Source organism: Danio rerio, chromosome 25 (assembly GCF_049306965.1).
Source record: "Danio rerio strain Tuebingen ecotype United States chromosome 25, GRCz12tu, whole genome shotgun sequence".
In the NCBI taxonomy this organism is placed as follows: domain Eukaryota; kingdom Metazoa; phylum Chordata; class Actinopteri; order Cypriniformes; family Danionidae; genus Danio; species Danio rerio.
In genome coordinates, this window is record NC_133200.1 from 6,573,626 (window position 1) to 6,600,000 (window position 26,375).

At 36.8% G+C, this 26,375-nt stretch overlaps 2 protein-coding genes across 2 annotated transcripts in view; both read left to right on the top strand.

Annotated features, from left to right (window-relative positions):
• Positions 1–9,075: 9,075 nt before the first annotated feature.
• On the top strand, positions 9,076–19,764 carry depdc7b (DEP domain containing 7, paralog b). Its single transcript, XM_684969.8, has 9 exons — positions 9,076–9,184; positions 10,440–10,863; positions 12,963–13,090; positions 14,880–15,072; positions 15,703–15,953; positions 16,030–16,172; positions 18,421–18,546; positions 18,653–18,725; positions 19,312–19,764. The coding sequence occupies exons 1-9, from the start codon at positions 9,109–9,111 to the stop codon at positions 19,533–19,535; spliced, it is 1,638 nt and encodes a 545-aa protein (XP_690061.8). The 5' UTR covers positions 9,076–9,108; the 3' UTR covers positions 19,536–19,764.
• Positions 19,765–20,356: 592 nt separating this feature from the next.
• Positions 20,357–26,375, top strand: part of ppib (peptidylprolyl isomerase B (cyclophilin B)) — a 6,096-nt gene continuing 77 nt past the window's right edge. Inside the window, 5 exon segments of the mRNA NM_213019.1 lie at positions 20,357–20,652; positions 21,073–21,186; positions 21,272–21,365; positions 23,645–23,829; positions 26,091–26,375. The exon segment at positions 26,091–26,375 is cut by the window's right edge and continues 77 nt beyond it. Of these exon segments, the coding sequence (NP_998184.1) occupies positions 20,518–20,652; positions 21,073–21,186; positions 21,272–21,365; positions 23,645–23,829; positions 26,091–26,213 (651 nt within the window). The 5' untranslated portion in view covers positions 20,357–20,517 and the 3' untranslated portion in view covers positions 26,214–26,375.

Consider the following 26,375-nt stretch of genomic DNA (forward strand, 5'->3'; position numbering starts at 1 on the left):
GAGGGGGGCGGAGTCACTGCTCTCTCTCTCTCTCTCTCTCTCTCTCTCTCTCTCTCTCTCACTAAAATGTGTCTGTCTTAGATTTTTTGCTGATTTTCTGGTTCTGCTTTTTTTGGAAGAAGTAAAATGGAATGATTAATAATCATTTTAAGATGAATAATCCCACAGACGCTTTATGCAGAGAATATAATGGCCAAGTGTGCAACAAAATAAAGAGTTTAGCTGCAAAAACCTCTTAAAGCCATTTGATATTTGCATTTTTCTCCAACTCTTATGTGTTGGCTCAGTAATTTAACAATTATAGTGATGCATACATTCTTTCTATTGCCTTTAGGGTGAAATAATTGAACATAAAAAAGGAGGTTGAGAAAATTTCTAATTTTAGGAGAACATTTCAGACGGCATCTAGAAGTTTTTGCATCTGAACTTTTTAAATATAAAAGCCTTGCATGTAATTATTCATCCATTCATCTTCCTTCGCCACAGTGAAATGAACCGCCAACCTATCCAGCATATGTTTTACACAGTGGATGCCCTTCCAGCTGCAATAACCCAGTACTGGGAAACACCCATATACACTCATACACTATGGCCAATTTAGCTTATTCAATTCACCAATAGTGCATGTGTTTGGACTTGTGGGGGAAATCGGAGCACCCGGAGGAAACCCACGCCAACATGGGGAGAACATGCAAACTCCACACAGAAATGCCAACTGACCAAGCCAGGACTCGAACCAGTGACCGTCTTGCTGTGAGGTGACAGTGCTAACCACTTGATATTCTTTTTATTGAAAGGAATAAAAACAAATCTGATAGTAGCTCTACATTATTATTTTTGACAGTGCTAACCATTGAGCTACCAGTCTTATCTCATGAGAAAAACGTAAGTATTTTACATTTTGCCAATTTAGTAGCAAATTCTTACAAATTCGTTCAGTCGTATAAAATTGTACGATTTTAAAAAGGATTCGTGGCACCTAACCCCACCCCTAAACCCAACCGTTACATTACCGTTGACATTATTTTCTTTAATAAAAATTATTCTTAATAATTATATACTAATCGCGATCTTTGGTGTTCCCTCTCAGTGTCAACCTTTAAACCGGAGACAAGCTGACATTGTGGCTTTTGCATCTCTTCTCGCTAGGCGCAGAATACTTTTGTCTTGGACCTCCCCACAACCCCCCTCTATTTCATTATGACTCAAAGATTTGGTCTTCTTTTTAAAACTTGAGAAAATTAAATACAATATCAGAGGTAGGGGAGAACATTTTTTTGAAAAATGGCAACAATTTATTGCATTCTTTAATCACTTAAAAACCTTAGATGTGGATTGAGTGAAGGTACATATGTATGTATGTATATGGTTTGTTATTGTAATTTTTTTTTCTGTATTTGTATTTTATTTTATTTATTATTATTTTGTTTATTTTATTTATTTATTTATTCATTTGTAGTTGTTGATTGTTTTATTTGGGGATTGTTTTGTGGATCGTTATAAAATGTAAAATGCTATTTGCAAGAATAAAAATTCCATGACAAAAAAAATTATAATTATATACTAAAAGCTTTGCACAGGTTAATTGCTTAATTTAAATTAGGAATGTATCAGTTAGTTTTTTGTAAATAAAATTATGCAAGAAGTTAAATAAAAACTATATAAATATAAAAAATTGACATATTTATCATTCAATACACTACACAATTTTTTATTAAAATACTACATTTCCATTACTTAATGATATGCTTAATAAAACTACACTACTGGCTACATAAAAACTACACATACATTATTATTATTTAATTAAATTATTGTTTATTTTTTATTAATAAAGTTAATCTACTACATCGACTACTAGCAGTGGGTAGCCCTGTTGCCTCACAGCAAGAAGGTCATTGGTTCGAGCCTCGGCTGGGTCAGTTGGCATAGTTCATTCTGCTGTGGTGACCCCTGATTAATAAAGGGACTAAGCCGAAAAAGAAAATGAATGAATGTCGCATTAAAGATAATAAAGGGCAACAAGGAGGCTCAGTGGAAGGAACCACCAACTTATCCAGCATATGTTTTACGCAACAGATGGCCTTCCAGCAGCAAACCGACACTGGGAAACACCCACACACTCTTGCACACACTGCAGACAATTTAGCATACCCAATTCACCTTTAGCACATGGGTTTGGACTGTGGGGAAAACCGGAGCACCTGGAGGAAACCAATGCCATCATGGGGAGAGCATGCAAACTCCACACAGAACAGCCAACTGACCCAGCCATGTTTCGAACCAGCAAGCTTGTTGCTGTGGGGCGATTGTGCTACACACTGCTGCCCCATGTTAATATAATATCATTAACTATAAATTATATATAAATTAATATCATTAACTATAATTTTTTTCATACACAATATAATGTTGTTTTCCTCAGATCATCATGTCTACAGCATGTGCACTCCACTCCAAAGTCTCCATCGAAACTACAGTATATGCTCATTTGTCCAGCATGGAATCCTAATCATTTGCATGTAGACCTTTGAACATCTGATATTCAAATCTCTATTGTCTTTCATAACTCACAGATGCCTCCAGCTTTATTCTTGAGCCAAATGTGGCCACGTATCCTGAGTTATGGCCGTCATAAATAAAACCATAAACTGTGACCGAGTTGATGTTGAAACAACAAAGCCGAGCTCTTTCTTTTCTTGTGAATGCAGCATCACCTGCAGCTCAAGCCCAGTCTGAAATGCCTCAAACCTCACATTCCACCTCAGCCAAATCAGCCCTGTTTTTCTTTTGTTTGCTTCTGTTTGGATCCAGCGCGGTGTAATTTAGCCACTGATTGGTGCAGGGGAAGTTTGAGTCAAACAGACTCCAGCCTGCGCCGTTTGTCTTTGTTTGATCTGAAGAGCTCTGGGAATCTGGACCGGCGTGTGTTGTGGTGAGGCGGTCGGGCAGCGGGACTTCAGACCCGAACCATAACTGCGTGCATGTGTTTTCCTGAAAGATTTGCATCTCAGATGAAACTTGGCCTCAGATGCACCCAGGAATCAGGTATCACGGGAGACAAACCGCCCTCTTGTGGTGGAAATGCATTTGTAGGTCACTGTTATTTAGGTCAGCAGTGCCAAATGCAATGGGTTTCAGTGGATCAAAGGCATTCGGAGCATTTGAATCCACACGATTTGAAGCAGTATTTGTTTGTATGTATAAAATTCAAGGCGATTGATATAAATCTACTGTGTCACAAACAACAGAGAGAAAGACATGTGCAAGAAAGCCAATAACATGCAAAGAAGAGTGGCAATTTTGAGAAAAGACACACAAAAAAGCTCAAAATTGTTATTAAATCCAACTTTCTATATATAAACTCAGAATTGCAACAAATAAAGTCAGAATTGCTATACATAAACTCAGAAATGTAACAAAAAAACTTTTACTTGCAACTTATGAACTCAGAATTGAAAAAGTTTCAGGTCTAAAATGCATCAAAGTCTAAACTGCTATATATAAATCAAAATTTAAACAAATAAAAGCAAGAATTGCTACTTAATTTCAGAACTGGAACAAAGCCAGAACTGCTAAAACTCAAGAATTCCAACAAATAATATCGGAATTGCTGCCACATGAACTTTGAGTTGCATGAACTCAAATATTTCAACAAAGCAAGAACTGCTACATGTAAACAGAATGCATCAAATAAAGTCAGAATTGCAGCAAACTACTTTCTACTTTCTACATTTTTAAATTGTCTGAATTGCTACACAACCTTAGAGTTTCAACAAAGTCAGAACTGCAAAATATATACTTATAATTCCAACAAATAAAATCAACAACTGCTAGATATAAATTCAGAATTGCAAATAAAGTCAGATTTGCTACAGGAACTTAACAATTCCAACAAATAAATCAGATTTGCTACAGGAACTTAACAATTCCAACAAATAAATCAGATTTGCTACAGGAACTTAACAATTCCAACAAATAAAGTCAGAATCACTATGAACTCAGAACTGCAACAAATGAAGTCAGAATTGCAACACATAAAATGTGATTTGCTACATATGAACTCGAAAATTGCGAAAATGTAAGTTTGAAGTACTTCACAAAATCAGAATTGCAGCATCAATTCAGAACAGCGAGACAAAAACTCAAAATTCCAACAAATAAAGCAAAAATTGGTACTTAATCTCAGAACTGCAACAAAGTTGAAACTGCAAGTTCAGCCTGATCTCATGAGAAAACGTAAGTATTTTTTGTTTTGCCAGTTTAGTGGCTAATGCGTACGAGTTCAGTCATACGAAATTGTAAGATTTTAAAAAGGAGGCGTTGCACCTAACCCCACCCCTAAACCCAACCGTCATTGGGGGATGAGCAAATCGTACTAAATTGTACGAATTAGGTCATACGAATTCATACGAATTAGCCACTGAATCAAAAAGTTACGAATTGCCGTGAGATTGTGTTGGCAAGTTATAAGCTAAGAATTGCTACATGAACTCAGGATTGCTACAAATCAAGTCAGAATTGCTACATGAACTCAAGAGTTGCAACAAAAAAACAAGAACTGCAACATGAACCCAGAAAGCGAGAAATGAAGTCTGAATTGCTAGAAATGAACACAAAATTTCAACAAATAAAACAAGAATTGCTACTTAATCTCAGAAGTCAGAATTTTTAGATATAAACTCAGAATTGCTATAAATTCAGCCAGAATTGGCACATGAAGTCAAGAATTACAACACATAAAGCAAGACACGCAAGAATCGCTGCATATGAACTTAGAATTCCAACATTTAAACTCTGACTTACTACATATGAACTCGAAATGTAAAAAAATGTCAATAAGAATTACTTAATCTCAGAACTGCAACAAAGTCGGAATTGCTACATGAACTCAACAATGCCAACAAATAATGTCAAAATTGCTACATGAACTCATAATTGCAATATAAATTCAGAACTGCAAGAATTCGAACAAATAAACCAAGAATTGCTATATAATCTCAAAACTGCAGCAAAGTCGGAATTGTATATAAACTCAGAATTGCTACAAATAAAGTCAGAATTGCTACAGGAACTCAGGGATTCCAAAAAATAAAGCAAGAACTGCTACATGAACTCAGAACTGCAATAAATTAAGTCTGAATTTGCTACACAAACTCAAAATTGCAACAAAGTCAGAACTGCTATCACTGAAAAAAGTGTTGCATGCAAAACTGTTGCAAACAATTTATTTGTGTTGAATTTAAACAAACAAAGTTTAATAATGTTCAACTTAATTTGTTTGTTTAAATTCAGCGCAAATAAATTGTTTACAACAACTTAACATTAAAAAATTGAGTAAATCCAAGGAATCATCTTTGGATAACTTTTTTCAGTGTAGATATGAACTCAAAATTCCAATAAATAAAGCAAGAATTTCTCCTTAATCTCACAACTGCAACAAAGTCTGAATTGCTAGATACAAACTCAGAATTGCAAATAAAGTCAGAATTGCTTCATGAACTCAACAATTCCAATTAATAAACTCAGAATTGCAAATAACGTCAGAATTGCTAAATGAACTTAAAAATGCAACAGAAGAACACAGAATTTCAGTCTGAATTCCTTCACAAGCTCAGAATTGCTATAAACTCAATAACTCCAACAGTCAGAACTGATATGAACTCAAAATTCTAAGAATTGCTACATATGAACTCAGATTTGCTACAAATAAAATCATAATTTCTACATAAACTTGCAACAGATGAGCAAATTTGCAACAAATAAACACGGAATAGCAAAAAGTCAGAATTGCAACAAATAATCCTTAACTTGCTACATATGAACTCGAAACTGCAAACATTTCAGTCTGAACTGCTCCACAAAGTTAGAATTGCAACAGATGAAGTCAGAATTGCTAAATGAACTGCAACAAAGTCAAAAATTGCAAGATATAAACTCAGGCTTGCAAAAAATAAAGCCAGAATTATTTTTAAAAGCTGAAACTTCTACATGAACTTGAAATTGGAAAAATGTAAGCCTGAATTGCTAAATAATATGAACTCAGAATTGCAACAAATACAGTCAGAATTGCTACACAAATTCAGAACTGCAACAGATAAACAAGGAATCACAAACATTTCAGTCTGATTTGCTACATAAAAACTCAGAATTGCAACAAATAAAGTCAGAATTGCTAAATGAACTTGCAACAAGGTCGGAATTGCTAAATATGAACTCAGATTTGCAATAAATAAAGTCAGAATTGTGTGAAATGCAGTAGGTCAGTGTTATTTAGGTCAGTAGTAACAGAATATCATGGGTTTTCATTTAATACACAAACAGAGCATTTGAATCAACAACATTTGAATTAGATGTTTGTGTCTGGTTTGAAGGTTTAAAATTCAGACTGTTAATAGTTTTTGGTATGCGCTTGTCTGTGCAAAAGCTACGTTTATTAAAATAAGATATATTTTCTTTCTAATGATTGACAGAATTACGTAATAGACTTGTTGAATAATTCATATGCTAGCATTGATCCTTAGACTTCTTAGGGTTTCATTTTCTCTCTATTGGACATCAAACAAAAGATGTGTTTTAAGATGTAATAGTCAGGTATTCGAAGCCAATGGGCATCTGGCAGAGTTTTTCGCCGCAACTATTTCCAGTTCATCATAGAAACAATCTCTACACCCAGCAAATTATAAACAGCAGGAACCATGAAAGACAGAGAGAGATGTGAGGTGAAAGAGAGAGAGGTGGTCATAGAGAAACACACAGATAACAGAATGGTGTGTTACTAGTGTTTGATGATGGTCACTTCACTCTCAAGACAGAGTGTGTTTGTGTGTGTGTGTGTGTGTTAAAAAGTGACAAACACATCCTTCAATTCAGATGATGACAGGAGAGATCAATCTGCCTCTGACATGGAAAACAGAAACAGCTGCCAAAAAGAGACAGAAATAAACCTGTAGAATGTTATAAACAATAGATGCATGGATGGAGGAGAGCTAATATAGTCAGAATAGCTTGGAATTGTGAGAAATGAAATCAAAATGGCAAGAAAGCCTAAAAACCTGCAACTGAGAGAAACTGCAACTCTTGAGAAATGAAAACTCTGAAACTCAATTACAAGAAATAAAGTCGACACTGTAAAAAATGCAGGGTTCCACACAATTCATTCATGTTGCCCCAACATAAATCGATTATGTTAACTTAACAAATTTGAGTGGATTAAACATAAAACAATTAAGCCATCCTAAAAAAACTCAATAACTGTGTTTTCAGCTCATTTTAATTACGTAGTTTGAACAAGCAAAAAAAGAGGATTGTTTTGAGTGTATAATAAACTTGTAATGGTGAAAAATAAATCACAATTCTGAGAAATAATGTCAGAAATGCAATATGTAAACTGTCTCATAAGATAAAGTCAGAAAGCCTTTACATTTCTCTATAAACAATTGTAAAAAAGGTAAAATTGTAATTGTATAACCTTCAAAAAGCTGATTTTTTTTACAAACCATTTTAATATATAAAATTATTCATTTATATCTAACAATTCTGAGTTTACTTCACCTTTTTGTTTTACTTAGAATGAAGTCAAAAATACAGTTGTTTTTTTTACAAATCTGAATTTCAGCATCTATTTGTATATTTAAGTAAACATCCTCGTGCGTTTTTTCCATTTGATAAAAATCTGCATAAATCTGTTAATTGCTAAAACCATTACATTTAGTTAGCCCAACTATAAGTTGTCACCTTAGAATTATAAGGTTCTATCTGCGTTCTGAATGATTTTGAGATATTGAGCTTTAAAGTTTTTGCATTCCATAGCAAACTGTATGTGTGTAACATTTGTTTTTTGTTTTTTATAAAAAGTCCTAAAATGTAAACAACTTATTAAAAAACATCCCCTAACGTAAATACATGATCATTAATTAAAAATATGTAAATATCTCAATTTTGGCAAAAATGTCAGACTGAACCTTATAATTCTAGGGTGATGAAATGTGGATAAATTATGTCTTGCTGTAGAACAAGGAATTTAAGTTAGTGTAAATAATTTAAATAAACTTATCGTGACTTAAACTAGATAAAAATAGGCTGTTGTCAGTGTTGTGGAAAGTTGCTTTAAAAGGAATACATCACATTGAGTTACTCTCTAAAAAAATAACTACTTTCGTTACTTGGTTACTTTTTTATGGTACGTAATAGGTTACGTTACTTTTGAGTTACTTTTTTTATTACCTGGCTGAGGCTTGATCTCTTTCTTTTTTTTAAATAGAGGAGCTCTGCAATTAACAATGCACTGTATACCCTACACCTTCATTTACCTTTAAAAAAACACACATTAAAAAAGATTTAAGGATAATGTTATCTGAAAACATCCTTGCCCCAGAGCTCTACATGCCGTATAAACAGATTATTGAAAGTTTAACACAATGTGTCTGCAAATTTTGTACTACTAGTCTTAAGTAAAATCATTGTCGTAAGACTATAATCCACTTTTCCTTTTCTTCTGTGCTTGAGAACACATTCTCACATTGACTGTGTGATTCATTGTGACGACTTTCATTTTAATTCAGCAATTTACTTTTTAAAAGCTAATTAATTAAACTTGAAAGTTTCTCACGTTACATTTTCAAAAATTATTCAATTATTAAAAATTATTTTTTAATTATTTATTTTTAATATTTTTTTCAATAATTTTTTAAAAGTAATGCATTACTTTATTCGTTATATAGGAAAGTAATATTATTAGATAATATCTGTTACTTGTAATGTGTTACCCCAACACTGCTATTAGTGATATTCCAGAAACACCTGCTGTATTTACATATGACGTTAATTATAACTGCAATTTATTAGTTCATGTTAATAACCTCCATTCAAAACGGATATAAGCTATACAAAAATCTTAAAATTCATGCCAAAATATTTTTACATGCTCAAGCTCAAAACGTTGTGACTTTTGAACGTAGCTTTGCCGCCCTCTTGTGTTGCTTTTAGCAATAATTTGATCAGATTCCGTCAGCCAATCCTGCAGAGCTCACTAATGAGCTGCTGTTGATTAATGACAAACTGACTGACGAGTTTGAGTCAAATCTCTGCCAGGAAGAAAACGAACACATGGCTTCAGTTCAGGAGAAAGTTGCTGTACTAAATAAAGTGGGGAAATTATACACTCCCCTAAACCCACCTCTCGGTAACAAAAACTCTCTACAAATCTTTCGTTTTTACATATAATATTAGAGCATGATATTTTTATTGAGGTAAAAGTTGGTTTTATATTCACACATTCGTTCAGTTGCAACTTTTGACACTCACTATAGCTGTTGTTTACCATACTAACATTGAATATCAGAAATAGTTCGCAAGTACGACTGTAAAACAACATTAGCAGTATTCAGTTGACTGCTAACAATGTTGTACTTTGATAGTCTTTGGCTGCTAATATGATTTCCCTTTTTATAATTTTTCAAGGAATACTTGTGCCTATATTGAGTAGAAAGTCTGAATATGCGAATATAAAACCAACTTTATCCCAAATGATAATCTTGTATTTCTTAAAACCACAGATTAATTACATTTGTTCAGCAACAATTTGTGACACGGTTCCTATTTTGTTTAGCTAGCTTTGAATATTTGGTCAAAAATAGCAAGTAGGACTTCAAAACAACATTAGCACTATTTAATTGATTGCTAACAATGTTGTATTTGATCTCCCTGCTGAAAAATCCAGCTTAAACCAGCCTAGGCTGGTTGGCTGGTCGACCAGGCTGGTTATAGAGGGGTTTTGGCCATTTCCAGGCTGTTTTCTTTACAGCCATTTCTAGCCTGGTCTTAGCTGGTCAGGCAGGAAAATGACCATCTAAAACCAGCTTGACAAGCCTGGTTTAAGCTGGACATAGCTGGTTTTGGCTGGTCAAGCTGGTTTTAGCTGGTCATCTCCCAGCCTGACCAGCTAAGACCAGGCTGGAAATGGCTGGAAACCAGCCTGGAAATGGCCAAAACTCCTCTAAAACCAGCCAACCAGCCTAGGCTGGTTTAAGCTGGATTTTCAGCTGCTTTGGCTGCTAATATGATTTTCCTAATTAGAATTTGCTAAAGAATACTTAAAGGCCTAATATTAAGGAGAAAGTCCGAATGTGCGAATATAAACCCAACTTTACCCCAATTGATTGTGTTTCTTAAGACTACAGATTAATCACATTGATTTGTTCACATTGTTTACTATGCTAGCTTTGAATATTCAGTCAGAAATAGCAGCAAGTATGACTTCAAAACAACATTCGCACTATTTAATTGACTGTGAACGCTGTTGTACTTTGATATTCTTTGGCTGCTAATTTGTGTTTCCTATTTAGAATTTTATAGGTCTTTTATTAAGGACAAAGTCGTAATGTGTGTGAGAATATAAACCAACTTTAACCCCAATTGTTAATTTTGTGTTTCTAAAGATCACCGATTAATCAACAGACCTCATGATGTCCAAACCAACACTGTCCAAAATAAAGATATGTGGAGGCAAATGGTCGCGGCTCTGCGGTCTCGGGTGACCGTTAAAAAACGCCGGCAGAATCTGAAGACTCACGAAAACTGCTTTCTGGGCTGTGAAGCGGTGGATGTTTTGCAGGATTATCTCACTCAAAATAAGGTTTTTAGAGATGTTTTGGTTTCCAGAGCCTTGGCTGTGCGTCTCTGTCAGGTACTAATGGACTGTAGGGTGTTTGAGGCGATGGGGAAGGCCAGTATAGAGGGAGTTTTTCAGGACAGCAGCCGTTTTTACAGATTCCTGAACACTGAGGATCCGTCGTTGGATTCACTTGATGCTGTGATTTTTGCTTCGGGTGAAGAGAGTTTGATGAACGTCACGCCATGCAGGTAATGCAGCTCTGGGCGATTTTTATGCTCCAATTCTATTTTAATCAGTGTTGGGTGCTATTATTTGCAAATAAATTACTGTAGTAATTAATTTAATTAGTTTTCTGGGTATCATTTTCATATTCATAGGTAGCTTAATTAGTTTCGTATAATATTCATTCATTCATTTTCTTTTCGGTTTAGTTCCTTTATTAATCTGGGGTCGCCACAGCAGAATGAACCGCCAACTTATCTAGCATATGTTTCAGCTGCATCCTGTCACTGGGGGACATCCATATACACACTTATTCACACACATACACTGCTGACAATTTAGCTTACCCAATTCACCTGTACCACGTTTTTTGGACTTCTGGGGGAAACCAACTCCAACACTGGGAGAACATGCAAACTCTCCACAGAAATGCCAACTGACCCGGCTGGGGCTTGAACCAGCGACCTTGCTGTGAGGCAATTGTGCTACCCACTGCGCCTCAGTGCTGTCCTTACTTATAATATTAAATCCTAAATAGGCTCTGTATTTAAATTCTAGTTCTGCAATCCATTCAGAAAAGCAGAGTAATAGTTTTCTATATACACCCTGCTGCAAAATCCAGCTTAAACCAGCCTAGGCTGGTTAACTGGTTTTAGCTGGTCGACCAGCCTGGTTTTAGAGGAGTTTTGGCCACTCTCAGGCTGGTTTCCAGCCTGGTCTTAGCTGGTCAGGCTGGGGATGACCAGCTAAAACCAGCTTGACCAGCCAAGCCAAGCTGGGAGCCCAGCCAAAACCAGCTATATCCAGCTTAAACCAGGTTGGTCAAGTTGGTTTTAGCTAGATTTGGCTGGTCCTTTTCCAGCCTGACCAGCTAAGATCAGGCTGGAAATGGCTGGAAACCAGCCTGGAAATGGCCAAAACCCCTCTAAAAACAGGCTGGTCGACCAGCTAAAACCAGCCAACCCGCCTAGGCTGGTTTAAGCTGGATTTTTCAGCAGGGCAAATATATTTTCTAAAATAAATGTCATTTAACGAATGTAACATTTAAAAAGAAAAATGCACATGCTTAGGAAAGAAAATATTTTATTTAGTTCATGGCTTTAATTCCTGTATTTTTTTCTCTAACCAAAGAAGGTAAGATTTGTTAGACAACTGACATAATTAACAAAACAATGTATTTAGTAAGAAATGTTTGACAATATAAGGTCTGCATGAACGGTCGTGTCATTACATTTATTTATTTTTTAAATTAAGCTAAAGGCCATGTTTGACTTGAATAAAAAAATAAAGTTAAATTGTTATTGTTTATTCATTACAGACATCCCAATTGGGGAAAAATAATTTCCGGGGGCACAAAGATGATTTGTGGGAAATTTTTATTTATTTTTTTATTAACAATGCTTGAACAGTAACAGAAAGGCATCAATACTTTTTTATAATTACACAAAAGACTGAGATAAATCAATTTACATACATTCACAATCTTCCCATCCTCATTAATAATAATAATATAACATATAAATAAACAAAATAACAAACATTAACCAAAAATAAATGATATAGAAAAATGAGTAGCAGGGGAGTTGAAGATCTCAAAATATGAAACCAAAATCCTCTAATGATGAATATAAATGTCTTGCTTTTTGGCTTTCCATCTCTGTTAATGTCTTCACATATATCACATCTTCTTTAAAACACCACTAGTCTTGGGGGAATTTAAAAAAAAAAAATACTTTTATGAATGTACAATTTTAATAATACCAACAAATTATTTATTATACAAGATATTTTTTAGTGTTAAGCCAAACTTAATAATTTCCCATGAGAAGTCGTACAGATATTTTCTGTTGTATCCAAACTAATACTTCATCCCAAAATATTTGTAGCAAATTACACTGGAAAAAAAACAAGTGTTTCAATGTTCAAAAGCTAAAACTGGCATACATTTGAGTCACCAATGTGATGATTTAAGTAGTTTTGAGTTAAGTGAAGTGGCCTAAATAATTACATTTCAGATTTCATAAGTAGAAAAAGTAATTTAAATACAACTTTAATGATGTAAATAGAAATTAATGACCTTTTTCAGTAATTTACACAACACTCATTTTACTTTGAATTTATTTAGGCAGGACGTGCTGTTATTCTCTCACAGCACGCCTGTGAAACCAGACCAGGCGCTGGACCGTCTGATGGAGAAGCTGGATTTGACAGGACTAGTCGGTTCTTCTCCAGATAAATGTCTGCCTCCGTCTGGTAGGACTTTTATTGTGTATTATCGTGTAAACATTGTAATATCAGAATTATTAATAAAAGGGCAGTTCACCTAAAAAATATACTCTATGAACAATATTTTCTCATCCTCCACTTGATTTAAACCTGTTTTAGTTTCTTTCTTCTGGTGTACATAGGAAGAATGTTGGAAACTTGTAACAGTTGGCATCTGTGGTATGCACATGGTTTTTGTTAGTAGTATGGAAGTCAGTGGTTACCAGTTTGCAACACTGAATGTCTAACATAAAGTAACTCATTAAGGTTTAGAACCACTTGTGGTGGAATTACAAGAAAAAGTAAAACATTTTTGGGTGAACTGTCCCTTTAACTCAATATAGGGTTGTGTTGCGACATATAATATATTTAAATTGTTTAAAGTTTTGTTTCAGATGTTTAAAGGGTCACGAAACACCAAAACACATTTTTTGAGCTGTTGACAGTCATATATGTGTCCCACACTGCTAAAAACACTATAAGGACACATATATTTCATTAAAAAGTGTAAATTGGTTGTTTTTGCGTTATTTTAAGCAAATTCGTACTTCCAGTTTGAAACGAATTTTTGAAGCTGCGTCACGGTCATGACATAATAGCCTGTATTCCAGCATGCAGACTGGGCGTCTGTGCCAGAGTGAGTCTTATTACGTCTTACAGTGTGATGCATTAATGCATGAGTAAGGCTTGGTTCAAACCAATCAGCGCGCTCTATTGTGCAACTTCATTAATATTCATTAGTGTCACAGTGTTTACACGACAGAGACGCCATGTTGTGTTGGCAAAACAAGCGTGAAGTGTTGCTTTTATAGTTTGCTGCCGTTAAGTTTTGTTTTCATTTTCTCTCTGTGAGAGCTCAGCTGGCGTCACGTGTGGATTAACAGTGTACGCGACGCTCGACAACAATAACTTGCATGTCTAAGGAGGAACATTGTTTACCTGAGATCTGTTCTCATCTGCAAACGCTGAGATCCGGATTCGCTTGTAGTCTTCTCTTAATAAAGACGCGGCTCTAGTTGCTGGTGATTGTCCTGTCTCTACAGATTTGGTAAGTGAGCGACCAGTGCTCTTTGTTTATTCAGTTTGTTCATATCGAACTAAGTTAACTATTGCACCGAGTGTAAACATGTTAGCACCACAACCAAACTTTAACCTCGTGTAGGGTTTTTACCTCATTTTGTGACCGGAATAACACACGCGGCTTTCTGACGCTACCTGCCGTGTGCATCTAAGGTTCCGGGAAATGCTGAGTTTTTTTTCTCTCATTCGCCGTGCGGTATCAAACATTGCATGAAAAATACACGCTTAGAGCAGCTCCTCGAATCAAATATCTCGTTTGTCGCGAGGGGCATGAATGAATTCCCTGAATGCAGTTAAAGTCCACCATTTAATAATTTAGCAAATAATTCGACTACAGATGTCCATGTAGGTTAAACACCATCACTTTCTCCTGTGTGTGTGTGTATTTTGACTCTGAAACTCGCGCGTGCCCAAATAGACACTCCCCACACCATCCCACTTTAGTTCCTCCGACACTCCCCCTAAACAGAGCTGGACACGCCCACTTTTCTGACTTTTTTCAAAGTAGAGGTGTGAAAACACCCTGCTGAAACGAGGGGGTTTCATGGCCCATTAAAAGCATGCATACCTTAATTAAAAACCTTAACCTATACTCTGTCACTTGTAGTGTTCTTAATTCAGTAAACCATGCAGAGCAATGCCGGTTATTAAATTGTGTAAAGCGCAATCGATTCAGACGTATGCAACTCTCCTTCAGTGGTCAGAGAAGTATGGCAGGAGCAGACAGTTCGGCGGTTGTCTCAGCTCATAGATCTCCCCCTGCTGGAGGGAGTGCTGAATTGCTCAAAGATAGTTTCTCCTCCATCTCGGGGCAGTAATAATGAGCCTGACCTGCTCTACACCAGCAGCTACCTGGACCGAGAGGTTCTCAAGGCCTTCAGAGAATCACAGTAAGACATTTTCACTTTTAAAGTGCTCACGGACTTGTTTATTTTATTGCTCCTTAAAGTATGCCTTTAATTATATAATCTTTTTCGCTAAAAATACCTCTTGTCAAGATTCTTTAACACTTGTGTGCTGTTGGGTTTGTTTTACCCACTCTGGTGTGAATTTTTTATTTATTTATTTATTTATTTTTTAGTCTTAATTTGGCCACAGCTTTCTCTGTTCCAGCAAATCAAATAATTTTTGGTAAAATCTTATTTTGACACATATTTTGGGAAAATGTTTGGAATTTGTCAAAAACTCAATACACTCTGGGCAAATTTGCTACCCTTTCGTTATGTTAGGGGCTGTTTTTGCCCCATTGACTTCCATTATATCAACATTTTTTTACCGGAAAGCCATGGCACCATATAATCGTTGGTTTTCCCTATTGGGAAGAGGTAAATTAATCATTTTTACTGTTGATCATTAGTTAGTGCATGGCTTTGTAATCAAAAAATGTCATTATAATGGAAGTCAATAGGACAAAAACAGTCCCAAACACAATAAAAGGGTAGTCCATTTGAACAATGAACAAGGGTTAAACTGCCAAGATGATGATCCTCAGGCCTAATATTGTCCTCCTATTTTTCCAGAGATGATGATTGGCTGTCGGCAGCCATCGATCTGCTGGATTTCCTCCCGGATCATCTTGTTGTGGAGGTGAGCAGAGAGCTGCCCTCATTCTCCTGCGAGGATGATGATGATTGTGATGAAGGCCAGAGCATGTGTGAATGTAAACTGCTGCTGTTTCACGTCCTGGAAAAACACTACGGACACATGGAGCGCAAGCCGCTTCTCTCTGACAGCATGGCAGATGTCTATACAGAGATCATGGAGCTCCTGGGTGAATATCGCTCCTCAAATCAGACTTCTTATTCGTTTTTCTTTGTGACTGAGCATCTGTTTATCTGATTGTCTAGTGAACGGGAGGTTTGAACGTGCTCTGGAAGTCCTGCAGTTGACATTGAAGCTTTTATCGGCATCTGCGCGAGAGGAACTGCGCAGACTGCTGGAGTTCATGGCAGTAGCCGCGGATGCTGGAAATGTTCGGCTGCACAAAGAAGTGAGGGTTTAAGGCCAGTTCACACCAAGAATGATAAAGATGGAGTTCTTGATCGCTCTGGATGTAAGGGCTGGGACACTGCAAGCTGACAAAAACAACTAGTGCAGATGAAAACCAACTGTGTTGTTGGCTAACAACAACAACAGCAGAGTTCAGACCACAATTAGAGCTATAAAGACACTATGTAATTGGAATCACTTTCCGCAAGATTTTTTTGTTCTCCGCTAATAAACCATAAAACACTGACAGCCAGTCAGAATCTATTGAAATATAAAGGGCTTGCGCAATTTAAGGCCTTACTCACACTAGGTACAGTTGCCTCGAACCGGGCCAAAGCACGCTTGTCCCCCCCTCCCATCTCCCCCGACGGCCTACACTCACACCACAAATGGGCCTCGGCACGCTTACGTCATCGCTGCTGCACTGTTCAGTGAGAAGCGCTCTCTCACTCAGCAGCACAGTGGAGATTTCTCCAGTTATATCGTTTCAGTCGTTTGATATGCCAAACAGTCCTTAGGGATGCGGTGACACGCAGTCAGATATTTCGCCGAACAGATCCGCCACTTTTGGCGCTCATAAACAATCATAAAGCTCTCGTGCTGCAGGAATGAGGAGGTCTGCTGAAGCCGCGCAGCTGTCGTGCTGTGAGGAGTTCTCGTCTTTAATAAACTACAGCAGTTTGCGTTCACTGAACCGTAAGAATGATTAATAAATCCATATGAAACAGCCCCTTAAAAGTCTCGTCTCGCTTTCAGTTTTGGGCTTTGGTGCGTTTTGCACTCACACACAAGCGTACCGCGCCAAAGCCCAAGTGAACCGCGCTCAGGCACACCTCTTCCAACCGGGCCAGGGCCGGCCAAGTGAACCGTGCTTGAGCCCGATTCAGCGCACTCACACTTCTCAAACGATCCGGGAAACGGGCCTGGGCACGGTACGGATGGCATAGTGTGAGTAGGCCCTAAAACTACCCACTTTTCAATAATTATTTAAAGATTATCTAGAAAACCATTATTTAAAGATAAAGACTATCACAATTGGTAATACCATAGTAAAGAATGATAAATAACATGGAAGCTATGCAAGCCAGGCTTACAAGTTGAAATATAACAGTATCCTAACAACATAAGATTTAATCTTTTCCATGTTAAAAAGAGTAAAAAAATGTAACTCCATGTAAAAAAATCTGCAATTATGATGCACAGAAATAATTTTAAAAATGCTTTCCAACTCCACAACTTCGCGGAGGAACAACAGCATATACTACTATGACTGAGACCCTTTACTGCTTATGTGCTTTGATCAATGTTAAATGCTCCCAACGTAAGTTTAAACACCATTTATTTGACTTTTATTGCTATACTACTGAAAGCAGCAGATAGTTCACCTCGGATCTTACTAAATAAAATAACTACCAATCATTTTGCGCAAAGAGTTGTATGTATTAATTAGATTTAAAGTCTTTAACATCTCTTTGGGAGTGCAATGCCTGTACTTAAATGTTTCTGTCACTTCACTTTTAGTGCAGACAGACAAATTGCTTGTCCCTGGAGCCTTGCCGCATCGCCTGTTGTTAGGACACATAAAAATAAAAGTACCTCAGGTATCCAGTGCTGGTTTTAGCGTCTTTGTGTTGCCTCCCTTGTAAATACTGAGGGGGAAAAGTTTGTTTTTTTACAACACTACACTGACTACAATAGCTACATTCTTTTGATTACATTAATATATATTAATATATATTTATATAAAGATTCGCTGGTCAGATGCGCTAGTAGCATACAGAGGACATCTGCTGGTTACAAGGGGTAATGCCGAATAAACTAACCGTCCCTGGTGTGAATGAGCTTCAAGAACAGGGGTGCCCAAACTTGGTCCTGGAGGGCCGGTGTCCTGCATATCTTAGTTCTAACCCCAATTAAACACACCTTAACCCGCTAATCAAGCTCTTTCTATGAATACTAGAAACCTCCAGGCAGGTGTGCTAAAGCAAGTTGGAGCTAAACTATACAGGAGTCTCAAACTCTCAAACTCCTGGAGGGCCGCAGCTCTGCATAGTTTTGCTCCAAACCTAATCAAACACAACTGATCCAAATAATCAAGGTGTTCAAGACTACTGGAGACTATTAAGCAGATGAGGGTAGGAGGTGGTTGGAGCTAAACCTGCGGCCCTCCAGGAATTGAGTTTGAGATGACTGCTCTAGAATGCACATTGAACTATTTATGCACAAGCTGCTGTCTGCTTCCGTTTCAGACTGAAAATCGGATGTTTGTGAAGAAATCGTTCACCAGAGCCGTGATCCAGAGCAAGAGTTGGACGAAAGGAAATGTTGACCTGCTGGTGCTCTTCATGCTCGACAACCATCAGGAGATCTTCAAGGTTTGCTGATTTATGAATGACGACACTGATGGTCAGTCATGAAATAACGCAGGGAGGATCAGTAGTCTCTGCTTTAATTCGTTAATTTCGTTTAATCTTTTATTAGATTCCAGGGTCTCTTCACAAGCTGGTCAGTGAGAAACTGGATGACATTGTAAAACGGAGAGATTCTGCTACTGGTAGGATATATAATTGAGTACTTTGTTTATATGTAAAGGTGGCTAAGAAAACGCAAATGCCCTGTAAGTTAATTAATCTAACCATCTTTAATTTTACAACACATGCACGCAAATTCACACAACACAAGCAAAAATAGAAATGTGCTGCAAATAGTGTCGACATAAAGAACATGTGTTGGGGACTGCAAAATCGACAAACCGGCTGCTGCTTGTATAGAATCAGTGGATCATTTAACGTAAATTGTGCATGAATTGTAAAAAAATATGAACAATGTAAACAACATGCAAGGGTTTAACCAGGATGCTGAATATATGTTAGATTTCAAACAGCATAGTCGACTCTAAACAGGAAGCAGTCGGTTGTCTTGATGGTTTTCTCAATTTGTTACCGTTTTTTTTTTTTTGCTTTGAGTTATTTACATTTTAATAATGTGATTTTAGTGGTTCGTTTTACTTTCTCCGCTTTAACATAATTTTAAACAATTTGTATTAATTTCAAAGCAACGTTTAAAAGTTAAGAGTCTTGTTTACATTATTATTATTTAACCTAAAGATTTTAACTATTTTCTTTCTCTGAATACACTAGAAATCCCATTTTGTCAGCAAGTGCCGAGAGATGTGTACACGGAGACCATAAAGGACTCAACTAAGAATGAGCTGTACCTCCTCCTGAAAAACATTGATGAAAACACCAAGTATTCCCTGAAAGAGAAGAAACGACTCCTGGGCCAGTTTTATAAAGGACACCCTGACATCTTCATGCAGTACTTTGGGTCTAGACTGAGCACTTTAAACCTTCTAGAAGCTTAAATTAACTTTGTCATTTAAATGCTTTGTGTGTGTGTGTGTCTGTGTGTGGAAATAAATTAAAATAAACAAACATATTTAAGTCTCGAATATTGTATTTGCATTGTATTAACTGTATCACACAACCAAAATCCTTCTCAAACGTAAGGAACTTATTTTTGTACGACTAAAGCCTTACTGTTGATCTTTATTGATTAAAACATTGTGTTTACACATCATTCGACGGTTTATTTGTTTTATAAAGAAGTGGTTGTATTAGTTACTTGCTTTTTGTCTTTGTAATTCAATATTTGCTAAATTCATGTAATTACCTTTTGTGTTTCCGCGCATGCTGCGTCTAAGTCTAGATGGGATACAGCTGTGAATACTCACGTAAATATTAGAATTATTGTGACACCACGATAGTGAATATTCTTACATTACTGTTAGGATTGGGGTTGAGGTGGACGTTATTAAAATTCAATTTATTGTATATTTTGATAAGTAATATGAATAACACTCGGTATAATTACTGTTTTTACATTATCATGACGGTTGGTTTCGGGGTAGATGTAAATAAAATATATGTTTTCATCCAAAACCATTGGGAAGTTTCTCGTTAACTTCCGGCCGCAGCTGTATCCCTTCAAACAACAATCCTCAACGCTGATGCGTCTCCCGGAGCCGCTGTGGCTCCGTCCATTCGTTACGCGTTTCAAAATCTGATTGGCTCCTAAACCCTTAACAGACAAACGCTTATCCAATCAGCGTTCTTAAAATCACGACACGTCATACAGAACAAAATGCGCTGCCAGCTCCTGTTCTCAGACCAGTTTGTGAAACACACTGCCTACGTGATCCCAATAAGCTCCACCGTTCCTGGATCAGGTCATAGCAAGCTCGGGTTTGAGACAGAAGTGTGGCCGCAGCTCGAATCTCCTCCCCGGATGCCCCAGAAACCTTAACACACAGTCATCGCCACACACACACTTTTTTTCGGGTTTTCATGGTGCGGATCTGCGAGAGGAGGATGAAGTTTTTGGTGGCAGTCACATTGATCGTTGGCTCGGTGGTTTTCCTCCTTTTCCCGAGTGAAACGGAGGCGGATGAGAAGAAAAAAGGACCCAAAGTCACGGCTAAGGTATACAGAGGCATTCACTGCAGCGCTGCACCGGCCTAATGCCTGCAAATGATCCTCATACGATTCGAATTGCAATCCAAATGTAGCGTTAAATGTTGCGTTCACACCAAGATTCCACATGTAGCGTGTTTATATTTGCTTGCTACACATCTGAATGATTTTATTCTTACTTTCCTATACTAAAGATGTTTTTTTTGTGTGTGTAAAATATAGTGTATAAGTGATTATAAGGCTAATAGCACCACTAATGTTTGGTAATTTAATTTAAAATGAGTTATTCAATGTTTATCAATTGTAATTTCTAAAGTCTAGCGATGTAATTGTGTTTTTTTGGCCTCCTTGTGTCGTGAGGTGAATTCACCATAATGCAGCTGCAGATGTTCTGGCGTGACTCTGGATTTGATTTTGGGGTTTTTCCAGGTGTACTTCGACATCAAGATTGGAGATGAGGATGCCGGACGGATTGTCATTGGACTTTTTGGAAAGACCGTGCCTAAAACCACAGAAAATTTCCTTCAGCTGGCCACAGGAGAGGTGAGGTTTTTTTTCCTTCCACTGGAGGCTAATGTTTATGATTCATAGTAAAATGAGGCTAAATGGATTCAATTCTGATTTCCAGAAAGGATTTGGTTACAAGGGCAGCAAGTTTCATCGGGTGATTAAAGATTTCATGATCCAGGGAGGAGATTTCACTAGAGGAGATGGAACTGGAGGTATTGAACTACTAAACACCCTTATCTTCAATATTAAAATCACATTTTTTGTGTTAAGAGTTAACTCGGTATGCTTATCAAATCTGCATGCGTTATTGAGGTCTTTTTTTGTTATTGTTAACCATCAGAAGTGAATAATGCTACATTCATGTGTAAACACTTTTTGAGCTTTAAAGCACATTTGATCGCTAGCATAATGTAAATGCTCATGTAATTGACTGTTCAAACAACCCCAAAAGTAGTCTTGAACTGCCATCTTAAATTAAAGTTTAGCCCTGATGCTAACATAAAATTTGAGTTTGGTGCAGTTTTATTGCTATCAGAGCAGAAACCAAAGCTGCTGCACTCTATTATTTTTCCGTTGTCTCCTTTCACATTATAATAAATTAAAAAAATCACAAAATCCCATTCATTAACCCATATATAGACCCTTCCCTCAAATAAATCAACCGAGTGGACAAATAGTATGGCATGCCGTTTTGACATGTAATCTATAACCCCCCATACTACTAGTATCTATTTTCCTGTTACTAGAACTTTTTTTTTTAGATACTAGTATCTTTTTCATTAAGTACTAGTACTTATTCATTAGATCATTTTGAGTTTTTTTTTTTAATATACTAGCGCTTACACAATAGACATTTGTTCTTATTCATTAAATATTAGTACCTATTAAATAGGTACTAGTATTTATTCAATCATTTCTAGTTCCTATTTTTTTAAATACTAGTACTTATTTTAATAGTGGCTAGTAATTATGTTGTTACTAGTAACAAATGTAAAAATGTGTCCATTGATTTCTATGGGATAAGTCAATGAGATATCAACTACTCAGTGTTCACTAGTATGTATTCCAGCTGGGACTAGTACATATATTGGGACGTCAATGAAATGGTACTAGTATGTAATTAAAAGTACTAGTAATTAATCATTAGATACTAGTGTCTATATAATAGGTACTAGTACTTAATCATTAGATACTAGTGTCTATATAATAGGTACTAGTACTTAATCATTATATATTAGTACTTATTAAATAGTTACTGGTACCATTTTTTTTAGATACTAGTAGTTATTAAGTAGATACTAGTAATTTTTCATTAGTACTAATATTTATTTGTTAGACACTAGTATCTTTTATTATTATTACTTGTAACAATTCTTATTTTACTAGTCAGTTCTGCCTTTTTTTATTCTAATGTTATAACTAGTCCATATGGAAGTTCAATTAAACATTTAACTTGTAAAAAAATTATTAGTAACATTTCAAACAAGTACTAGTATTTAAAAAATGTTTTCTAGTATCTTTAAATAAGTAGCATTATCTTTTTTTATAATAAGTACTAGTATCTAATATTTAAGTACTATTATCTATTAGTTAATGCATACTTGTACCTAATGATTAGCTACTAGTACATAAATATATGTACTAGTCTTAGCTGGAATAAATACTAGTCAACACCGAATAGTTGATATCTCCATGACAGATCTCATAGAAATCAATTGAATTTTTTAGGTGTTACTAGTAACAACAGAATAGTTACTAGTCACTATTAAAATAAGTACTAGTATTTGATAAATAAGACATAGTGTCTATTAAATAGGTACTAGTATCTAATGAATGAGTACTAGTATCCAATACATAAGTACTAGTGTCTATTTAATAGGTACTAGTATCTAATGAATAAGAAGTAGTGTCTAATGAGTAAGCACTAGTATATTTTTAATAAGCACTAGTATCTAATGAATAAATACTAATACTTAATGGAAAAGATACTAGTATCTAAAAAAATAAGTACTAGTAGCATGAAAAGAGAAATGAATACAGGCTATAGATTAAATGTCAAAACGACTTGCCATACAAAGTGTCATTTTATTTATTTATTTATTTATTTTTTAATCAATGTTATTAAATGTGATCTGATTCACCAAATGGCATCTTTAAAGGACAATTGAAACCAAAATAAACATTGCATCACTATTTACTCTCCCTTATATGGTTTTACACCTTTGAGTTAAACGCAAAAGACGATATTTTGAAGAATGCTGCTTGATGTTACCCACTGACCTCGATAGTATTGATGTGTTCCTACGTTGGAAGTCAATAGGTGCCAACAACCACCATTCTTCAAAATATCATGTGTTCAGTAGGAAAAAAAGGGTGAGTAAATTACATTTTTGGCTGACCTATTCCCCTAAAACCAAGTCTAAATGGTGAAGTAAGCTTTGTTTATCAACCAAAACCATACTATGAGATTTCTTACACCTCTTCATTGTAGGTAAGAGCATCTACGGAGATCGTTTCCCTGATGAGAACTTCAAGCTGAAGCATTATGGTCCTGGCTGGCTCAGCATGGCCAATGCTGGCAAAGACACTAACGGCTCCCAGTTCTTCATCACCACAGTCCAAACACCATGGTTGGACGGCAAACATGTGGTGTTCGGCAAAATCCTGGAGGGCATGGTGAGTATCTCTACTTCAGTGGTCTTCCTTTTAAAGTCAGCATGAAACCGAAGTTGAGGGTGAAAAAAAAGTGCATGATTTTGTCCTTTGGGAACTGATTGGATCAATGGAAGACTGGTGTTGCTAACAAAATGGAGGAAGGTTGACAAGTGGGCGATAGCAGGGAAGAAATGAGACGCCCTAATAGTCCGGTCCTCTACAGGCATTCCAGTCCAATACTTTTTTTACGCCCTTCACTCTCTAACTTCATCTCATTCACTCAAATGTACGTCCTTAATTACGTTACTCAAGTGTCCACTACTGGAAGAGCATCTGATTGCGTTGAAATGCAAAACCATAAACCCTTGAACACTTGGTAGTAGTAACATTTGAAGTAAATCAAAATTGTCCTAGGGCAACAATGGATGTTGTTTAATAGTTTTAGGACAACTTGATCCACTTTAAATGTTGACTACACTGTAGTCACAATTGCTTTGCATTCTGGGACCTTTAGGTGCTGGAGCTACATATAAAGCCTAATCGCTTCACTTGTCCAAATCAAGGGATCAAGAGTACATCCATGTAAGCTTCCCTTGTTCACTTGATGAAGTGGAATGCACATAAAATGGCAGCAGGGATTCCCCCGAGGGAACAAGGGAAGAGAAATTTGTGAGTGCATGTCTAGTAGTGGAGTAGAACACATCCAGAAAGTTAAATAGTTATTTCAAGCAGGGCAGAAATGAAGTGTCCTGATAGACATTTTAGTCCAACTTTTTTTTTTATGCCCTTCACTCACTAACTTTTCTTCGTCTCATTCACTTAAATTCACTTGATTATGTAACTCGTGTCCATTAGCGGTGGAGTATCTGAATGGGTTTAAATGCAAAACCATAAACCCTTGAGCACTTGGTAGTAGTCAACATTTGAAGTGAAAGAAAATTGTCCTAGGACAACAATGGATGTTGTTCAATAGTTTTTTTTATTTATTACTTTTTGTTATCTTTTAGGGGTTTTCACCTTTATTGATAGGACAGTGGAGATGTAGAGACAGGAAAGTGTGGGGAGCAGAGATAGGGGAAGGATCAGCAAAGGACCTGGAGACGGGAATCGTACTCTGGTCGCTGCGAGCACCTCAGTGCTATGTGTCAACGCACTAACCACTAGGCTATTGGTGCTGATGTTGTTCAATCGTTTTAGGACAACTTGATCCACTTCAAACGTTGGCTACACTGTAGTGACGTCACAATTGCATTCTGGGACATCTAGGTGCTAGAGTAAATTTATGAAGCCTACTCTCTTCCTTAGTCCAAATCAAGGGATCGAGGGTACGTCCATGTAAGCTTCCCCTGTTTACTTGATGGAGTGGAATGCACTTAAAATGGCAGCAGGGATTCCCCCGAGGGAACAAGAGAAGGGTAGTTTGCGAGTGCATGTCTAGAAGTGGACTAGAACACATCCAGAAAGGGAACTAAAGTTATTTCAAGCAGGGCAGAAATGAAGTGCCCTGATAGTCCAGCACCCTTAAGACATTTTAGTCCAACTTTTTTTTTTATGCCCTTCACTTGCTAACTTTTCATCTCATTCACTCGAATGTACGTCTTTGATTACGTTACTCAAGTCTCCACTATTGATAGAACATCTAAATGGGTTTAAATAAATAACCATAAACCCTTGAGCACTTGGTAGTGGTCAACATTTAAAGTGAATTAAAATTGTCTTAGGACAACAATAGATGTTGTTTAATAGTTTTAGGATAACTTTGATCCCCTCAGATGTTGACTACACTGTAGTGACGTCACAATTGCATTCTGGTACATGTAGGTGCTAGAGTGGATTTATGAAGCCTACTTGCCTCCTCAGTCCAAATCAAGGGTTCCTTGTTCACTTGATGATTTGAAATGCACTTAAAATGGCGGCAGGCATTCCCCTGAGGGAACAAGTAAAGGAAAGTTTGCGAATTTAACTCTTATTTACTCACACACTACAGCTAAATTTGTTTACCCAATTCACCTGTACCACATCTCTTTGGACTGTGGGGGAAACTGGAGCACCTGGGGGAAACCCAGGCCAACACAGGGAGAACATGCAAACTCCAAACAGAAATGCCAAATGACCCAGTCAAGACTCGAACCAGCAACTCTCTTTCTGAGCCAACGAACAAGCACTACTATAAATACACACAAAAATAAACTGATTTAATGCTGTCCTATGTATTCGTCATTTCCTACACCTCCTCCAGCAGTTGTGCTAAATTTGTGGCATTTCTTCTCTTCATCTTCAAGGATGTGGTGAGGAAGATCGAGGCCACAAAGACGGACGGGAGAGATAAACCTCTGAAAGACGTCAGCATCCACGACAGCGGCAAGATCGACGTGGAGAAGCCATTCGCTGTAGCTAAAGAGTAATTTAAAGTCTGGGGGAACAACAGGACTCTGGGTGTAACGGGGTTGAATTTGGTGCCGCTGGAGTTCTAGTGGATTCAAAAGTGTTTTTTTGGAGCTTTGTCCATCTCGTGGGACAATCATGCGCCAGTCCCGATCCGCAGAGCGGCACTCCTGGGTCCAGAT